The 19,231-nt window shown below is 49.6% G+C and overlaps 1 protein-coding gene and 1 long non-coding RNA gene across 2 annotated transcripts in view; one reads left to right on the top strand and one right to left on the bottom strand.

Annotated features, from left to right (window-relative positions):
- Nucleotides 1–7,817: 7,817 nt before the first annotated feature.
- Nucleotides 7,818–9,737, bottom strand: LOC138172960 (uncharacterized). The gene is made up of 3 exons (XR_011171276.1): nucleotides 9,598–9,737; nucleotides 9,337–9,512; nucleotides 7,818–8,948 (listed from the first exon to the last, which is right to left on the bottom strand). It is a non-coding gene; the product is annotated as an uncharacterized lncRNA (long non-coding RNA).
- A 16-nt stretch (nucleotides 9,738–9,753) lies between these two features.
- The window catches only part of STAMBP (STAM binding protein), a 30,110-nt gene continuing 20,632 nt past the window's right edge, over nucleotides 9,754–19,231 (top strand). Inside the window, exons 1-2 of the mRNA XM_069102809.1 lie at nucleotides 9,754–9,873; nucleotides 16,196–16,413. Coding sequence (XP_068958910.1) covers nucleotides 16,211–16,413 — 203 coding nt within the window. The 5' untranslated portion in view covers nucleotides 9,754–9,873; nucleotides 16,196–16,210. The remainder of the gene's footprint in view (nucleotides 9,874–16,195; nucleotides 16,414–19,231) is intronic.

The following is a 19,231-nucleotide window of genomic DNA, read 5'->3' as shown; positions in this document are numbered from 1 at the left end:
AAGCAACTCAAAATGGGTTAACAAGCTTACTTTAATCAGTCAGATATGTATCATTTACCTAGTTCAGGGGGAAAAGGTCAGCACCCTGAACTTCAGAATATACAGACAGAATTATCAAGACAGAGAAACAAATCAAGTAAACAGTTTTCCAAACTGTCCAACCATTACATCCATACCAAACAACATCTGGGTTTCAAAGCCGGGGGGCTCTGGACAACGGCTTCCCAGACTTTCATCTGATCAAATCACAGAACACTTCTCAAAGTGAGCCCCAAAACAAAGCTACACATCAGGGATTATAAAGCTTTCTCCTGGCTCAGAGAATGTAACAACCTTATTGACTCACTGGCTAATCAAAAAGTATCTATTGAAAAACAAGCCTCCTACCCCAGGCTCCAGGTGCACTTTAGCCTAGGGGCAGGGAAGATTTTAAAAATTTACATTCCCATTACAACATCTGAGTGGAGAATAGACTGAAATGGGGAGACAAGGCAAGGATCCCCACCGACAGGCTATTGCACCTGTCCTGGAATAAGGTGATTAGGACCTGCGTCAGGGTGTGGACAGTGCCAAGAAGAAAGAGGGGGGTCTGTATGAAAGGTATCATGCAGGTAGGGGTAGTGAGACAGGACGTGGAGGCAAATTGGAGATGGGGAAGGGGAAGCCCCAAATGTAGAGCCTGCCTGCCTGCCTGCCTGGGAGCAATCAGGAAGCTGAAAGAAGAGGCTTGGGGGAAAGTTGAATTCAGTTTGGGATGTGTTGATTTTAAGATGTTTACAGGATTCCCCATGCAAAAATGTCCAACAGGCAGTTGGACACGTGAGTGTAGTCAGGAGAGTTTAGGGCTAGACAAGCAGATCTGAGAATCATCACCACCAAGAAGATGGTTCTATGGGAGCTGATGAGTTCCCCAAGCTAACCAGTGTAGAGCCCACAGGTGGTGCCTTAGCCCTGCCGTTATTCCTCAGTTCCTTCTCAGATTTCAGCCCCATGAAGGTTTCAGGACAAGGCCACAAGATCCCAGCTATCCCCCTTCTCTGAACCTTCTGGTACTTCTTGTTAAAATGATGCCACTGGACTAAATTCTATCAGCACTATTGGAGGGAATGTTGCATAGTGCGAAGAGTTCTGTCCCAGGAGTCCAAAGACCTGGGTTCTAATCTTGCCTCTGCTGCCACCTTTGTAACCTTGAGCAAGTGACTCCATTTCTCCAAGTCAGCCCATCTCTCTAATGAGGAGTTTGGGGGATGCTGCCCCTGAGATCACTCAGGTTCTCTGTGCTCCTCTGATCCTTGTTACATCCTCCATCCATCCATCCATTCCACGAGAAATGGAACTGGGAACAAGCCTGTGCTCCTCTGATCCCTGTTACGTCCTCCATCCATCCATCCATTCCACGAGAAACGGAACTGGGAACAAGCCTGGGCTCCTCTGATCCCTGTTACGTCCTCCATCCATCCATCCATTCCACGAGAAATGGAATTGGGAACAAGTCTGCACTCCTCTGGATTACATGGGGCACTTGTTCTTGGATCAACATTTATTAAGATCTTAATGTATGACCAGCACCATGCTAAGCACTGGAGGTACAAAGAAAGGCAAAACCAAGTCCTGCCCTCAACGAGCTCCCATTTGAATGCAGGTGAGGGACAACATGTAAGTAATTAGATACAAATTGAGGAGATGGGAGGTAAGGGGAGTGGCTCTCCACTGGGAGCACATCTTGGAACCATGTTTTTCTCTCCCCTCCTTTGGTGTGCTGCTATTCCATGTTGGTTTTAAACTTAATGATAAATGGCTTTAAAAAAAATTAAGTATCAGGCTCCTGAACTTGGAGCTGTTCAGTGAAGAGGCAGATCAATTGGACTTTGGTTTTTCTCTTGAAATCAGTTCAAAGGGACCATCAAGTTAACACACACACACACACACACACACACACACACACACACACATACACCCCTTTACAAATGAGGGAAGAGAGGCCCAAAGCTCTGAAATTACTGGGGAAAGGTCTTACAATGAGTTATTATTGGTAGAGCCAGGAAAACCCAAATCTCCTGCTTTGGGGGTGGGAGGGAGGAAGGATTGAGCGAGCACCTACTCTGTGCCAGGACTGCAAAGTGCTTTACAAATATCTTGTTGGATCCTCACAAAACCCTCAGAGAGAAGTGCTATTATCTTTATTTCATCTGAGGAAACTAAAGTGGACAGAGGTCATGTGACATGTCCAGGATCACAAGGCAAGTCAGTGTGTGAGGCCAGATTTGAACCAGGCTCCTCCACAGTCCAGGCCTAGCACTCTGTGCTCTGTGTCATCCTATTAGGTCAGAATCATTTCCTGCTTTGTATCTTTCCATGTTTTCTCATGTCTTATGCTAGATGACATATTCTATAATGAGAACACTGGCTTTGGAGTCAGAAGACCTTGGCTCAAATCCCTGCTCTGCCATTTACTGCCAATGTGACCCTAGGCGAGTCGCATTGTTGTGGGAAAAGAACTTTGCAAAAATTTAAGAGTTTGCAGGTAAAGGTGAGTTGTTATTAAATGTTTGGAGCTCTGTAGCCGTTTGAAAAAAATCTGGTCTTTATCTGATCCAGAAAATAGGTGCGGTTCTTCTTTTCTCTCATTGTTCACCTCTTTAAGAAGCCAGATAGGTGAGAGATTGAGTTAAATTAAGGGATGATAATTCTTTGGGGAGGAAAAGATGGTTCCCTTCGCAAATGAGTTAACACTAGCATCCCTTAAGTACAAGGCTCTCCAGTAGCTTGAAATATCAGTTGGTATACCTTAGTCCAGGGGTGGGGACATGCTCCATCCATAAAGCAAGGTTCCTGTCAGCCTCTTCTGAACGTATATTAACATTTAGTCCAGTAGATGGAGCCAGTTACCTCCGTTTTGAAATGAGAACTGGGGCTATTTCCATTGATCAGGAGTCACTCACTGTTCACCCTTACATACTAACCATTTCTGTGACCTCCCAAATTTGGACTTACCTTCTCAAGGTCACAATTCCACAAACCCCTGAGATCTTGTTCGATCACTGTTCACACCTTTTAAATCTTCCAGTACAGTAAAGACCTTCTTTTCCTTGTTCTTTTGATAGGTCACCCCAATAGTAAGCCTCCTGAGGGCAAGGATTCATTTTTTGGCTTTATTTTTGAATCTTCAGTCCCCAGAACAATGTTCCCCTAAGTGTTGGATGATATAGAATGGAAATCCATTCTGGAAATCCACTGAGCTTTATGCTAAGCAACTAAACTGCCGCGGCCTTTGACCCGGAGATCCCACTGTCCCAAGGAGTCCAATGACGAAAAGGCCCATTTACACCAAAATCTTTATATTGGCCCTTTTTGTGGTAGGAAAAAACTGGAAACAAAGTCGACATCCATCCATAAGGAAACACAAAACCAATTTTGTTACATGAATACACGTGGAATGTTACCATAAGAAACAATGAATCTGAAGGCTTCAAGACGTCTTTTATGCCTATGACATGTGGGAAGACTTCGGTTAACTGTTGCAACATCCACAGGGAGTGCAAAACTGACCAAGCCAAAGCACGAGAATGCACTTTCTTTTTTTATTATTATTATTTTTATTTATGTATTTATTTACTATTCATTTACAACATTCAGTTCCACAATCTCTTGAGCTCCGAATTTTCTCCCCCCCTCCCTCCCATGGCGTCATGCAATCAAATATAGGTTCTACAATACCTTCGCATTAAACACTAGGCAAGTTGTGAAGAATTATAACCAATGGAGTGAACAAAAGAAGGAACGAAACAAGAGTGAGCGAGTGGTTTGCTTCAATCTTCATAATTGCTAGCATATATATGATGCTTTGAGGTTTGCAGAGGGTTTTACAAATACTATTGATCTTCACAACAACCCTGAGAGTTGGTGCAATTATTATCTCCATCTCTTACAGTAAGGAAACTGAGGCATGCGGGTGAGGTGACTTGCACTGGGTTACATAATCAGTGTCTGGAGGCAAGATTTGAACTCGGGGTTTCCTGGCTCTAGGCTACCTTTTTACAACTGCGAGCTGTGTTCACGGGGCAGCTAGGTGGTGCTGTGAGTAAAGCACTGGCCCCAGAGTCAGGACCCGAGTTCAGTTTAGGCCTCAGACACTTGCCCTCCAAAAGGCAAAAAAAAAAAAAAAAAGAATACTGTTCACACTGTCAGACTTGACTGATATGTGGGTTAACATGGCCCAACTTTCCCCCCTTGTTTATTGTTTGTTATAAGGGATAACTCTCCATGTGGGGAAGAGAAGAGGTCTTTGTTAGGAAAAGAAGGTGATGTCAAAATAAAATTTAATTTTAAAATATAATAAATGATTAAAAAATTGAACAAACACTGAGACTCGTGGTGCCGAGAGGACGGTATCTCCGAGATGCCTTCCGTTCTGCTGTGAGTGTGTGGCTGCACCAGCCACACAGATCAATATTCTATGAAAGAGAATGTGATAGAGGCAAAGGAGAACTCCCAGGTGCTCGAGGACAATAGGAGAGCAAGACTCCACTTGGGCATCACCACCCCCGTGAAGCCCTTTCTGATTCCTTTTGACCCCAAGCTGGTGGCACCCACCCTCCCTCCCAAAAGAGCTAGTATTCCTTTTGCATATAGATTCTTTGCCAACAGAAGAAAAGTTGCTTGAGGGCAGGGAATGTGCCTCCTGACACCCACTAGCAGCCAGCGGGCACCTGATAAATGCTTGTCAATGGACTGATAGGTGGCACACTTTTGTTAGAGAAGGCTCCATGGAGGGGCATCTAGGTAGCACAGCAAATGGAGACACACACCCAGCCTGGACACAGAAAGTCATCCCCCCTGAGTTCCAATCTGGCCTCCAGCTAGCTGTGTGACAAGGCACTTAAACCCATTTGCCTCAGTTCCTCAGTTGCAAAATGTGCTGGAGAAGGAAATGGCAAACCCCTCCAGTATCTTTACCAAGAAAACCCCAGATGGGGTCCTGAAGAGTCAGACATGACTGAAATGACTGAACAGCAACTGAATGACAGCCAAGGAGAAGGGAGAGGACCCAGGGATGGATTCTGAAGGAAAAGAAGGGTTTCAGCTGGCAGAGCTGAGCCAGTGCAATCTAGGCATGGCAAGCATGCCATTCAAGCAATGGCATTCTGAAGGCAAGGTCATCTATGGCCAGTGGACCAAACTGGCTGGAACATAACATGAATGGCAGAGAGTCGTGTAAGACAAGCCTGGGAAAGTGCCCTGAAGAGACTGCCCAGAGCTTTAGATGCTACCTGAGGGTTCTGTAGTTTCTCCTAGGGCACAAGGGAATCACTGAAGAATCCTGACCAGGGAAGTGACATGGTCACACTGTCCTTTAGAAGATGGTTTTGGCAGCGGGGTGGTGGAGGTGTTAGAGAAAGGAGACGCTGAAAGCAGAAACTAGAGTCAATTACAATAGACCAGGCAGGAGGTGATGAAGGCCTGGAGGAAGGTGATAGCCTTCCAAGAGAAAAGAAGGGAACAGATGTGAGAAATACTGCAGAGGGAGAGTGGACTGACTGAACATGAGGGGAGCAGGGGTAGGTCACAAATGACCCCAAGGTTAGGAATCCGAGTGACTCATTTAATCCTCACAACAACACTGGAAGATAGGTGGTGTCGGGGTTTTTTTAATTCCATTTCACAGGTGGGGAAAGTAAGGTTGAGAGAGGTTAAGTGACTTGTCCAGGATCCTGAGGCAGGATTTGAAATGAGGTTTTCTTGACTCCATCCACTACCCTAATAACACTTTAAAAAAGGAAAAAAATTAATTCCCTGGAGGGTATACATAAGTGATCATCTGACCTTTCACAGCCTCCTAGGACCACAGAGCTGGAAGGCAGTTCAGAGGCCTTCTAGTCCAACCTGTACAGAATTTTCTGTGTCAAACCCTAAAAATAGTTCATTGGCCTCTGATGCAGCCATGAAGTGAGAGCACCTAGAGAGAAACACAGATGGCAGTCTTCAGGAATGTCCAAGCCAAGGAGCTGGGACATGGATGATGACCCATCAAATCAAGAAGACTGACTGAGGAGCAGACAGAGCTGGCATGAGAACCAGGAAGGGTGTCCCAGAATTCCAAGCAGAAGAAAGGATCCAAGGAGGCGGTCCACAGTGTCGAATACTGCAAGACAGGAGGATGAGGGCCGAGGAGGAGTCATACTGAGTTTGTCCTTCTCTGGAGCCTTCTGAAGGGAACAAGAATGGCAGAAACTAGACACTACAGATCTTCTAAACTTCCCTGCCCTGGTGTTACTCTGACAGGCCTGCAGCAGCACTCCAGGGCCTGCATGAAATAGGAAGACACAGCCTGGTCTGCTTGGAACCTGAGGGGAAAGCTAATGACTCAATACAAATCCACCACTGATAAAACGAAAAGCTTCCATTAGCCAGTCAGCTAACGAGCATTTAGCAGGGGCAGCTGGGTGTCACAGTGCCAGATTCGCCTTGGTGAGTTCAAATCTGGCCTCAGACACTTCCTAGCTGTGTGACTCTGGGCTGTGTGCAGAAACAAAGGCTGGAACCATCCTTCCTTTCAATGAACTTATATTCTGGTCTAAGGTAGGCCTGGCTTATCCATTTACATTTACATTTCATGCACATTCCTGCTAGTCTCCAATCAATTTTTCTTGTCATGGAAGGGTACAAGCTTGGTCAGCTCTTGTGGTGACAAGGACTAATTGTACTCATCAAACTGTGTGGGGAAGCCCAGAGGACAGTCGGAATGCACATTCAGTGAGGCCAGGAGTGGTGGCTGCCCATCACCCAGGGCCCAGCCATTCTTTGCAGGGGCTGGCAGAAAAGCCAGGCGCCAAGAGGGTCTGTCACAGCAGCAGAGTCCCAGAGGAGGCAGCCCAGATGAGTCAGATGGGCCAAAGCCTCTTTATCGATCTCCTGGTTAGAAAAACTGTGTCTGTCACCTGCCCACCAGCCTGGTTACATGCAGAGACTGTGGGTGGGCAAGGAGTAAAGCATGTTTGGGTCACAGAAATGCTGCAAGAATGCCTTACTCAGTCCTAGGGAGCTTGGGGAAGGGGCTCAGTGGTACAGGGCCAAGCACACTAGATTTGGAGACACTCGATCTGGGTTCGAATCCAGACTCTGGTGCTGCCTGTTACCTTGGCAATTCACTTAATAATAGCTAACATTCCTATCTTCCTTACTATGTGCCTGGCACTATGCCCAAGCACATTGTTATCTCATTTGATCCTCACCAGAATTCTGGGAGGTAGGTGCTTTTGTTATCCCCATTTTACAGATTGCAGAAACAAGTAAACGGAGGTTGACTTGCCCAGGATCACACTGCTAGTATCTGAAGGTGCATGTGAGTTCAGGTCTCCCTGATCCAAGCCCAGCCCTCTGTCCACTGCCACCTAATCCCTTAATGCCTCTTATGTGGCCATTTGCTCCACTGGAAAATCAGGGGACTCGACTAGGTGCTCTGGGGGGTCCCTTCCTTACTCCTAAATCCCTGAAGTGATGACTTCAAACCACGGGTCCTTAAAGTGTGGTCTTTTCCATCTTAGCTTTGGACTGACACCATTTCATGCATTCCTTGTTCGAAAAGTATTTATTAAAGCCTTTCTCCACGCTGTACTTTTAGAGTGTACTGGGGCGGGGTAACCTGGATTCCCCTTTCTCAGGGCCTCCAGATCCACAGTTCAGCATTCAGAGGTGACCCGACCTCTGGGTCACCAGTAAATCTCACTCAAAAGGGTGTGTTTACAAAGTGCTTTCACCCAAGGTCATAAAGAACTGGGCAGTCTCTGAATAAGTAATGAGAAAAATATTGTGGCATAGTTGGTGAATCAAGTTTTTATTTTTAACTTTTCAGTTTTAATTACAGCTCATATTTCAACAATATTTTCAAGTCAAAATGACTTCAAACAGGAGGAAGTGAGGGAGAAAAATATAATTAGAACCATTTTACAGGTGAGAAAATTGAGGCTCAGAAGAATTGAACTTGCTTGCCCCATGCTCACAAAGTTAAAAAAGAACCCCCTGGTGCGGGTCGGGGAGGGAAGTCCACAGGGCAATAAGCATGTATTAAATGCCTGCTGTGTGCTGGGCACTGCGCCAGACCCTGTGGATACAAAAAAAAAAAAAGCCAAAAGACTATCTGCCCTCAGGAAGCTCGACGTCTAAAAGGAGAAAATTCAAAGGCAGCTGGGAAGAAACAATTACAGTGAAGGGAAAGTGATCTCAGGAGAAAAGCCGGGGCAGAGAGGAAGGAGGGCCGACTCAGGAGGGGCCAAGGGAGTGAGGAGGTGTGAGCCAGCGAGGGAGAGGTCGGTCTATCTTGTCCACTGCCTGCCCCACTAAACTCGTGAACACGAGGGGCCGCGGCCCCTGCTGAAGCAGAGGCCCACGTGGGTCGAGTGTGTGTCTGCGGGAATGCGGCTGGCAGGGAAATGTCTACACCGGATTCTCTAAGTGGCTTTATCATGAAGCACAAACATTCCGGCCCCTACACTCTACACGTTCTCCACTATCTCTGCTGCACAAGCTCCGAGAGGGGCCACCCCACCCAGGCTCGGGGCTCCCGTCCTCCCAGGGGCTCCGGCCCCCTCTGGGCTTCACCTCCAGGACCCGCTGCAGGACGCGGGGGGGAGGAAGGGCCAGACTCTGCCTTTAGGGGAGGCTGCAAGGGAGCGGGGCCAGCGTCCGGGTGGGAGGGGATGGGCCTGCACCAGCACCCCCGCAGGAGGGGCCCGGCCAGGAACGGCCGAAGGTGGCCGGGACTGGGCGGGGGGCGTGAGGCGTCCAGGAGGAGGCTGGTGCCCGAGGCAGTGACCGGGAGGCCTTCAGGGCTCTTGGCCCGTTTAACACGTCCGAGGGTCCTGGTGATGTCCAGGGGCTGGAGATTCCAGAGCGCCGCCCAGGAGAGAGACGGGAAATGGCCGGAGCTGACACTGGGGCCTGGAAGGCCACTACATTTGGGGGATCAGAGCTGAAGGTGCCCCGCTCCATCACAGAGCAGCTCTAAAGCTGCACCCCCCCAGGCGGAGCCCCCCCCCCCCCCCCAGAGCCCCTCACCCCCCATCCCCCACCCGCCCCCCCCCCATTCCCCCCCACAGAGCCCCTCTACCCCCATCCCCCACCCGCGGACTCCCCCATCCTCACCCCCCTTCCCGCGGAGCCCCTCATCCCCTCCCCCCAAGAAGGCTCCCGGCCCCGCAGCGCGCCTGCGCTCTCGTGCGCTGCCCCGTCAGACTGGCGGCTCCCTGAGGGCAGGGGCTCTTTCTCCCCCAGCCTTTGGCGCGGTGCCTGGCACACAGTAGGTGCTTCACAAATGAGCGGGTGAAGCGCTTGGCAAACCTTAAAGAGCTAAGTAAATTCACTCTATGGCGGGCGGTTCTTCAGGGGAGCCGGGACGTGCCTCCGCCCCTTTAGGAAAATGCTTCTCCGTGGAGCTCAGCCCCGAGTCCCGGGGACCTGAGTTCAAAAGCGACCTCATGGGCAAGTCACTTCACCGTTGGCCTCAGTTTGCTCATCTGTAAAATGAACCGGAGAAGAAAATGGTAAAAAACACTCCAGTATCCTTTGGGTCAAACCACTCCAGTAAACGGGGTCACTCACAGAGAGTTGGACCCAACCGACACGGCTCAGGACCACACTTCTCCGCTGCCCTTCCTTTACCAAGATGGCCTCCTCTCCGCGACTCCCCATTGGCTCTGGCGGAGCAGCGGAGGCGGGATCACTACTCTCTCGCGGCCGGGTGGCGCGGAGGCCCTTCCCCCGAGGCCGACGCCGGATGTGACGTCACTCGCGCGGCTCCGCCGGCGTCGGGGGCGGGGCACTGAGGGAACCAGATCGAGGCTGGGGGAGGCCCGGAGCGCGGAAGCTGAGAGGCGGGTGAGTGGGAGCGCCTAGGAGGGGGAGGGGAGGAGGAACGGCTGGGGGAGGGGGTGACGCGGCCGCTGCGGGGCTCGTCTCGGCTCCGTCCCGGCTGTCTCTGGCTCTGCGGCTTGTCTCTCATCTCTCTGTCTCTCATCTCCCTGTCTCCCCTCTCTCTCTCTCTTTTTCTCTCTCTCTCTGTCTCTCTCTCTCTGTCTCTCCCTGTCTCTCATCTCTCTGTCTCTCTCTCATCTCTCATCTTTCTTGTCTCTCATCTCTCTGTCTCTCTTGTCTCTCGTCTCTCCCTGTCTCTCATCTCTCTCTCTCCCTGTCTCTCATCTCTCTGTCTCTCTCTCGTCTCTCATCTTTCTTGTCTCTCATCTCTGTCTCTCTTGTCTCTCATCTCTGTCTCTCTTGTCTCTCATCTCTCTGTCTCTCCCTGTGTCTTCCAGTGCCTGTCTCTCTTCTCCATCCCTTAGGTCTTGGGTCTCTCCTCTCTGTCCCTCTCTCCCCGTCTGTCTCTTTTCTCTCTCCCTGGCTCTGTTTCCTTTCCCGGTCCCATCCTTGTCAAGCTCCTCCTCCCTTTCCCTCATGCCCCCCCCCTTTTTCTTGGGCCTCCCCCCACCGTTTCCCCACCTGTAAATTGAGAGGTTTGGGCTGGCTACGTCTAAGGGCCCTTCTAGGGGTCACTTTGAGTCTCACGCCTGAAGGCCTTTGAGGCACCTACTGTGTGCTGAGCCCGAGCTCCGAGCTCCCAGTAGGAGGCCCCTAGCCGGCACCGCTGGAGGCATCTGAGGGCCAGCATCTTTGGGCTGCCGTGCGGGCCCTTCCCCGGCTCTCAGTAGACAAGTCACTCTTCAGCATCCCCGGAGGAAGAGTGGCATTAAGAAGGCTGGGCTTGGGCTCTTGGAAAGGCCTCTGCGTTGCCCCTAATGCCGTCTCACCTGTCCTGGGTTTCTGGCCCTGGCCCCTGATCCTCGGTGGTGTTCCCCTCAGACATCCCAGCTGGTGCGTCTGTCTGCACTTGGCCTGCGGGCCCTTTTCTGGGCCCCCTTTTTGCTGTTCCTTCTGTACTCTCTGCGTGGTGATGTTATCACTCTTGGATTCGATGGCAGTTTCTGGTGCTTGTGACTCCTGGGTCTCTTCTTCCAGCCCTAACCTCTCAGCCTCCAGGCTCACATCTCCACCTGCCAGCATCCTCGACAGGATGTTGCCGGAAGACATCTTCAGCCCGCCATGTCCAGAGCTGCTCATTTTAACCAGGCCCTCCTTTCTGCCTGACTCCCCACTCTCTCCAGCCCCCATGTCCAATCTTTGGCCAAGCCCATTTGGGTTTTCATGACAGCTCCCCTCTGACCCCTCACTGTGCTGGCACAGGCCCTTCTTCCCAACTGTTCTTAAATTTCAGGGGTGGCTGTGTCACCCCTCTCTTCTCCCCCCCCCCAGTAATAAAGCTCCAATGGCTCCCTGTTACCCCAGGATCAAATTTTTAAAATGCCTATTTGGTTTTTCAGCAGCTAGGTGGATAGAGCACTGGGGTTGGAATCAGGAAGACCTGAGTTCAGATTCAACCTCAGATATTAGCTAGTTGGGTGACCCTGGGCCTGTCACTTCACCTTGTTTGCCTCAGTTTCCTCATCTGTAAAATGAGCTGGAGAAGAAGATGGCAGACCACTCTAGTACCTTAGCCAAGAAAACCCCAAATGAAGACTTGGACATGACTGAAATGATTGAATGACAACAACAGTTTGGCTTTTCAGGCCCTTTATAACCTGACCTGACCTTTGCAGTCTTCTTACACTTTACCCCCCCATGTTCCTCGTGATGGAGATTGCCAATCCTCAGATGAGACCCCATCTCCCAGCTTCAGCCACTTTTCCTCACTGTCCCCCATGGCTGGAACTCTCTACCTCCTCTCCATCTCCTGACCTGCTCGGCTTCCCTCAGGTCCCCACTACTTTCCTTTCCTGCCCTGCCCTGCCCAGGAAGCCTTTTCTGAGCCCTCTTAATCTGTTTGCCATCCTGTCTGAATTACTTCCCATTTATCCTGCACATGTCACCTGTACGTGGTTGCTTTCCTCCCCCAGTAGACTGTGAGCTTCGTGCAGGCAGGCACTGGCATGGCCTTTCTTTGTGTCCTCAGCCCATCGTAAGTACTTAAGAAATGCTTGTTTACTGATGGACAAATTCAAGCAACAATAGTTTGTCACAGTCAAGACAACAGGTGCTCTCATCTACTTGGTTTTCCTAAGTTGTTCTTGTCTGTGCCTTTGGGTTGGTCTCTTGAGTGGCCTTTGAAGACTCTCTCGAGTAATCCTCTGGGGCTTGATGCCATCACAGTATCATCCCCAAAGAGTACCTGGAGAACCCCACCATCTCCAGGGGATCCTCCTTCCATCCGAACTCTGTGCTGAACATGGTCCAGGACAGTGATTGGGTCAGCATCCTACTCTCTCCCTTTGTAAAGCTTTCCTTGTGCTTGGTCATCAGAGGAGCAAAGAACAGAGACATCTCTTAAAGCTTTCCAGAGTTTAATCTTCATATATGCCAGAAAGGTGTTGGAGGAAAGCCTTGAAGGCTGCCTGTTCTGCCTCCTCTTTTATAATCAATAGACAAACCCTAGTTTCTTGTATTTTCTGTGCCTCTCAGTTAATTCTGTGGCATGTAGACCAGGAAATGGTCTACCAACCATCCCTCTCACCTTTTCAAGAGGACCAACATTCTCACCAAGAACTTTATAAAACAAGTTATCCGTAGCTTTTGTTTTATATCACAGTCATCTCTGTAGGGTCTTCCTTCTCTCCTCCCCCAGCATTAAATAAGCCCTCCCTTGTTTACTAAAGTCAAACCAACTGATGTGGTGACCATATCTAACTATGGATGAAAGCTTCTCCGCCCATCATCCCCTGCTCAGCCCTCCACCTCTCTGCCAAGAGGAGGGAGATCCTTCTAGAGGACAAAGCAGGCGCACAGTGAGCCGGTGATCGCTGATGTCCTTTTTTAGGCAGTATCACTACCTCAGATTCTGTTATTGTTTTGGTTCCCGATTTCCTTTCAGGTAGCTAGTTTGTGATCTCATCCTTCAGTGTTTTCAGAATGATGTTAGCACAGATTTCTCCCTGTACTTGCTCGGGTCTAACCAGTTTTTATTGGTTGATATTAAGTCCCGTTTCTCCTTTCTCTTATGGCACACAGGATACTGCACTGAGGTACAGAGCAGGATGTGATGATTTCACTTTTATCAATGGGGAGACTTCAGAGATGATGTTGTGACCCTGTCCCACTTGTTCTGCCTTCCATCTTGGTGGTGGTATCCTTCCACGGACCATAGGCTTGCAGCTAGGTGGGCCTTTAGATATCTCTTAGGTTAGCTCATTTTGCAGGTGAAGAAACCAAGACCCAGAGGTGAAATGACTTGGTCAAAGGGACACACATAGTAGGTACTAGTCCATGTTTGAACCCAGATCCTCTGACTCCAGGCTTCATGGTATGTAGGTAGCACTGCCCAAGTTTAATCTGTAAGTTACCTTACTCAGGTAAGGCCCCACCAAACTCTCTGCAGGTGTGTTTATTTCTAAGCACTTGGACAAATCCCAAGTGAATTGTTTCGTTGGAAAACACATTTGACAGGCTCAGTGAATAGAGCACATGCCCTGGAGTCAGGAGGACCTGAGTTCAAATCCGGCCTGAGAGACTTAACACAAAAACTAGCCATGTGACCTTGGGCAAGTCACTTACCTTCCCTGCTCAAACAGCAAAAAAAGAAAAAGAAAACCATATTTGAAATTTGAGTGACTTTCACTGAATCATAACAGTGAGAGTTGGCAGGACCTTAGAAGACATTTAGTCCAGTACCCTCCTTTTACAGAGTGAAAACCAAGGCTCAGGCAGTGACTTGTCCAAAGTCCACAGGGACAAGTCTGTATCTGGAAATGTCACTTATTAGCTGTATAGCCTCAGCCAAATCCCTTCTCAGGGCCCAAGTTTCCTCATTGGTAGAAGGAAGGGCATTGTTTAAATGTTATCTGAGGCCCCTCCCTACTCCAGCCAATGCCCCTACAGTTGGGACTAGTGACCCTTCCTGAATGACTTGGGAAGTAGCTATCAGAAGTGTGGAATTCAGCCTGGGAAAGAGAAGATTTTCTGGTGGGAAGCTTCATGAGTAGCTGTGTGGAGTCCAGCTTCAGTCAGAATGTGAAAGATGAGAAGGAGATGAGGGTGATTAGAATGGAGAGCCCATCTAGTTTGAGGAGAAGTGAGAACAAGGCAGAAGTAGTAAATCAAGGCCAGTCTTATAGAAGGCATTGAATGCCAGGGTGAGAACCAAGACCATTGCAAATCTTTTTTTTTTTTTTTTTTTGCTTTTTGGAGGGCAATTGGGGTTAAGTTACTTGCCCAAGGTCACAGGGCTAGTGTTATTATGTTAAGTGTCTGAGGCCAGATGTGAACTCAGGTCCTCCTGACTCCAGGGCCGGTGCTGTATTCACTGTACCACCTAGCCACCCCTGACCATTGCAGATCTTTAAGAGGGCAAGTTGGTAGATAGAATAGTTTAATTTATTGGCATTTCCATCTGGTTTCCAGAACCAAGCACCTTCAATGGGGAATTTCAGATAATATCCCAAAGGTGTGTCGTGACTTAAGTATTCAGTCCAGAAGATGGTCTGGGTATCATAATCTCTGCAGTGATATCTCTCAATTCTCTGTCAGACCTAGCTTGGGCCTGAGGCAGAGGACAGTGTGTTACCTTACAAGGTAATTACCTGTCCTTTTGCTTTTCAGAGATTACGTAACAAAGACGGGCTTGCCTGAAATCTTGTTTTCAAGTCTGCAGCTCATTGCTGTGGTAAGACAAGTGATGCTGATTCAATGTAAGGAATGGACCGAGGAATCAGAAGACAAAGTCAGAGCTTGCCCTTCTGCTTACCCCCTGCCCAAATTTATAAGATCAGCCAATCCATCCTCCACAAACTAAATAAAATGGTTTAAGTTTCTTAAGCAGTACTGTATACTGCATGCTGGCAGCCCACAGTGAGGAGTGCCTGGAGAAATTGGGCAGTGTTCCTGACCTTGAGGTCGGGGCAGGGGGTGAACCCCGTGATGGTAAAGGAAGGGCCTTGGCTGGAACCAACTTCTTTGGCTTTATGCCTAGGACAGGTGTCCCTTCCTATTTCTACCCCTTCAGTGGGAGATTCTTCCTTTTCTGATCACAGCGTCTCGCAGTGGAGGCCCTTGTACATACCGTCTAGACCAAGCCCTGTCTGAACACTACACTCTTAACATACCTGACAAGGGTCATATAGCCTGGCCACCTATTCCACTTCAGGACTGCCTTAAATGTCAGAAAGTGACCTCCCTGCCTGAAGCCTAAATCACCCTTTCTGAAAGTCTAGCCATTGACTCAGCTTCTCAGTTCCCCAGGGCCAAGAAGAATGAGTCTGACCCTCTTCCACATGACAGGCCCCTAAATATCTGAAGGCTGCTATCATCTACCCTTTCCCCTTCCCTGGTTCCCTTATCCATGTTCTTTCTAATGGTGATGATTGATCCCCTTCAGGCTTTGATATCTGCTTATGAACAAAACGATGGGAAGGATTGATATTTGTCAGCCATAGAGAAGGCAAGCTGAACATTGGTTCTAAAAAAGATCTGAAGGTTTTAGTGGACAGCCAATTTAATCAGAATCATCAGTGTGATACAGCAGCCAACAGAAGCAAGACTATCCTAGGCTGAATCAATAGGAACATCGTTCAGGGTGTGGAACTGATGACTGTGACTCCTCCCTGGGCTCTGCCCTGGCCAGACCAGGGTTAGAGTGACCCTGACAGACCAGAGTGCCTCCAGAGGAGGGCAGTACCCCAGAAAGCCTGGGAGGACTGGCCAAATGGGGAACGGGGCAGCTCTTATGTCAAGGAGTTAGCCTTGTTCTGCCTGACTCCCCAAGGATCAGCTGGGAGAAGTTGCAGGGAGAGACATTTGGCATACCAGCCCCTCCCTTCCAAGGTGTTGTGGGCATCCCATGAGATAATCATTGTAAAGCACCTGTCCCATGGCCTGGCATGGAATGAGCGCTGTAGAAATGTTAGCTGTCCTTATGGTGGCAGTTATCGATGTGAGGAAGACTTGTAGCCTTTGGATCTGCTCAGAATGGCAATGGGCTTCCTTGGGAGCCTCCCGAGAGGGATTCAGACCAAGGCTGAATGCCACCAGGGACAACGGAGAAGGGAGAAGGGATTCTTTTGCAGGCCCAGGCTGGGCGAGGGAGCTGGCGTTCGCCCTCTGGGGAGTCTGTGATTGAGAGGGTCCCTAAGCACCGCTTGCTTTCTCTTCCCCGCTCCAGAACATCCTGGTCCTGATGCCTGACCACGGGGATGTGAGCCTCCCCCCTGACGAGAGGGTCCGAGCCCTCATCCAGGTGGGCAGTGCAGTGGAGGTCAACGAAGATGTTCCCCCGCGACGGTACTTTCGTTCAGGAGTGGAGATCATCCGCATGGCGTCCGTCTACTCCGAGGAAGGCAACATCGAACACGCCTTCATCCTCTACAACAAATACATCACGTAAGAACGTCTTTCCTCCCCTCCCAGCTGGGCTCCACCCTCAGGTGTTCCCTCCTCAGGATCGCTGCCCCTGCAGAGCCTGCTGCACGAGTGTGTCCTCTCTGCAGTGGGTACTCTTCCTTTCTAATCAGTATTACTGTGGAAGGCAGTGTTTCCATCGAACTTCCATCCATTGAACTTCATACATCCATAGCGTCCATTGATCAATCAATTAATGAACATTATTAAGCACCTGCCATGTGCAGAGCACTCCCTTGGGTGCTGGAGACACCGAGACACAAACTGTCCCTGCCGTTGAGCACTCCAGGAGCCTTCAGGGGTAGGGAGAGGTTAGAGGGCAAGACATCACCAGCCTGGGGGCCAAAGAGGCCTGAGACAAGAGGCGGCCCCTGAGCAGAAAGAGACCAGAAAAAGCAAAACTGAGGAGGGACTGACAGGACAAAGGCTCAGAGGTGGGAAGTGAAGTTATGCATGAGAAATAGTAAGAACGCCAGAATAGCTGCATTGTAGAGGGCCCAGAAGTCACTAGTGAAGTTAGACTGGGGCTGGGTGGCCAAATGGACACAAGCATTGATGTCCCTGATGCTTACTGAGTCCCAGCATCTCACGGACAGAGCTGACCTTTAGGAAGAATGCCTTGGCAGGTGGGAGTGTGGTGGAGGCCTAGGGTCTAGAGAAGCTTGAGGCAAAGAGAACCCTTAGGAGATTATTTCTGGAGCCCAGGCATGAGGTGGTGAGGCCTGGGCTAGGGCAATGGCTGATTGAGGGCAGAAAAGGGGGTGTGCTGGAGAGACATTTGGAGGTACAGCCCCGCGACCCAGCACCAGGGGCTTGTCCATTGACAGGGCTTTTCACATGATCATTCTGGGATTGATGCTAGACCTGGGTTTCCAGCCGAAATTTGTAGTATCCCATTTCTCCTTGCTCTGAGGCTGAGTGTGTTCGACAGGCATGACCTCTCTTGCCAGGTTGTTGGGAGGAGTTTAGGCTTAGAGCTGGCTAGAAAGGGTTTTAGAGGTCTGTATCAGCAATGCCATATTCACAATGCCTATGGAGATTACAGATATGCTGATATAATTATCTATCACAAAATATGTCATGCTTGCCATATGGGGAAATAAACTAGAAAATTTATTAAGATACCAAAAGACTGAGTCCCAAAACCAGAAAGTGAAAGCCATCAGAGTAGTTATGACATTGGCACAGGTAGATAAAGTAGAAAGCACCCACATTTTCAAGCCTTTAAAACAGAACAGGTTACCTCAGGCAAAGGTCCTCCTCTCCCCACGCACAGCAACCACCCAGCGTCCAGGAAGCGCGCTCCCAGCAGCTCCGGCCCCTGGCAGTCCTCAGCAGGAGTCCTTAGCAGAAAGTCCTTAGCAGTCCTAACTCAAAAAGGGCTTCGCGCTGCCGCTGCCTCTGCTGCTGCCACCGCCGTTGCCACCACCGCCAGTCACCGCAGGAACGGCTAGCTTGGCTTTCGCTTTCTCTGGCTTTCGCTTTCCCTGGCTTTCGCTTTCGCTTGCTCCACCCCTTCCTGCTACGTCAGCACGTCCAATGGGGCATGGAAGATCTTTAAATCCCATAACCCTTACAAGGTCTGGTTGTCTACCCCTTCTGAGGCCCAGAGAGGTGAGCAGTGGGGATGGGGCCCGATCTTGGATTCTACGACAGGAATTTCTGCCTCTGGCAGTCTGCTCAAACCTAGGGGTTTTCTCAGAATCTTAGTTTTAAAGAATTGAAGGAAAGGTTCAGTTCTAGTTGAGGCTGGGGAAAAGGAAGCAGTATTCTTTTCCCCTTTCCAGATTTCCCCGAAATCTCTGCATGGTTCTCTTTGGCATCTGTGGATGTCACATGAAGGGCCCCAACTCTAAAGGCTTGCCCAGTTTTCTGGCAGATAACCTCGATCTCAGTCCCCCTAATCATGGGACAACGATGCTTTTGGGCAGTTCCACCTCAGGTGGGCCGTCATCCCAGGAGAGATTCAGCATCGTTTATAGAAAAATATAGAAAAAAAGAACAAGAATAGCATGGAAGAAGAGGCAGTGAGGTGTCGAGGAGAGAGCCGAGACGGCAGCAGGAGAGCTCTGGGCTCAGTCGTGCTTCCAGCACCCTGGCTGTCTAAGCCTCAGTTTCCTCATCTGTAGAAGGGGGACAATATAACCTGTACTGCCTCCCTCACAGGCCTTTTTTGTGGGGAACAAACGAGATCCTAGATGCAAGATGTTTTCAAAATTCAAAGTGCTTTGTAATTCCAAATATCATCAAGGGAATTAGCCTTCCAGATCAAGAAGGAAAAAATTTCAGTCGGTGTCTCGCTGCCCTACTTTCCCTCGTCTGCCCTTCTCTGTGGGCACCTCCCCATTGGCATAAAGGCAGCCTTCGGAAGGTGGGGTCAGTGCCCCGCTGACTTCTCTTTCTCCCAGGAGCTTGCAGAGTGGAGCGAGACTTTCAGATCTCTGGGAAGCAGCTTCCAAAAGGCCCTGCAGGGCAAATCACCGGCCGAGGCTTTCACCCAGGGGCCCAGGAATGGGTTCTGTTACACTTAGGACGAGCACAGGCTTTCAGCAGAATTGGTTTTCTTTGTAATACTGTCCGCTCCATTTTATGCATTTAAAAACGTCATTCCAAGAAGGGTTCAGTGAGCTGCCTGGGAGGGACCAAAAGGGTTCTGCTTCCTAGAGCTCCAGGACACAAGGGCAAAAAGCCTTGCCCAGAAAATACTGTTTGTTGGGGGTTTGGGGGTTTTGTTTTTGCCATGGAACCTTGCCCTGATGGTTCTGTCATGCGTCCTCTGAGAGTGAAGCCACCTGTGGTT

Source organism: Petaurus breviceps, unplaced genomic scaffold, assembly GCF_028583685.1.
Source record: "Petaurus breviceps papuanus isolate PSGF00001 unplaced genomic scaffold, PetGlider_PUasm1.0 556, whole genome shotgun sequence".
Classification (NCBI taxonomy): Eukaryota; Metazoa; Chordata; class Mammalia; order Diprotodontia; family Petauridae; genus Petaurus; species Petaurus breviceps.
This window is presented reverse-complemented; position numbering and strand designations above follow the sequence as displayed.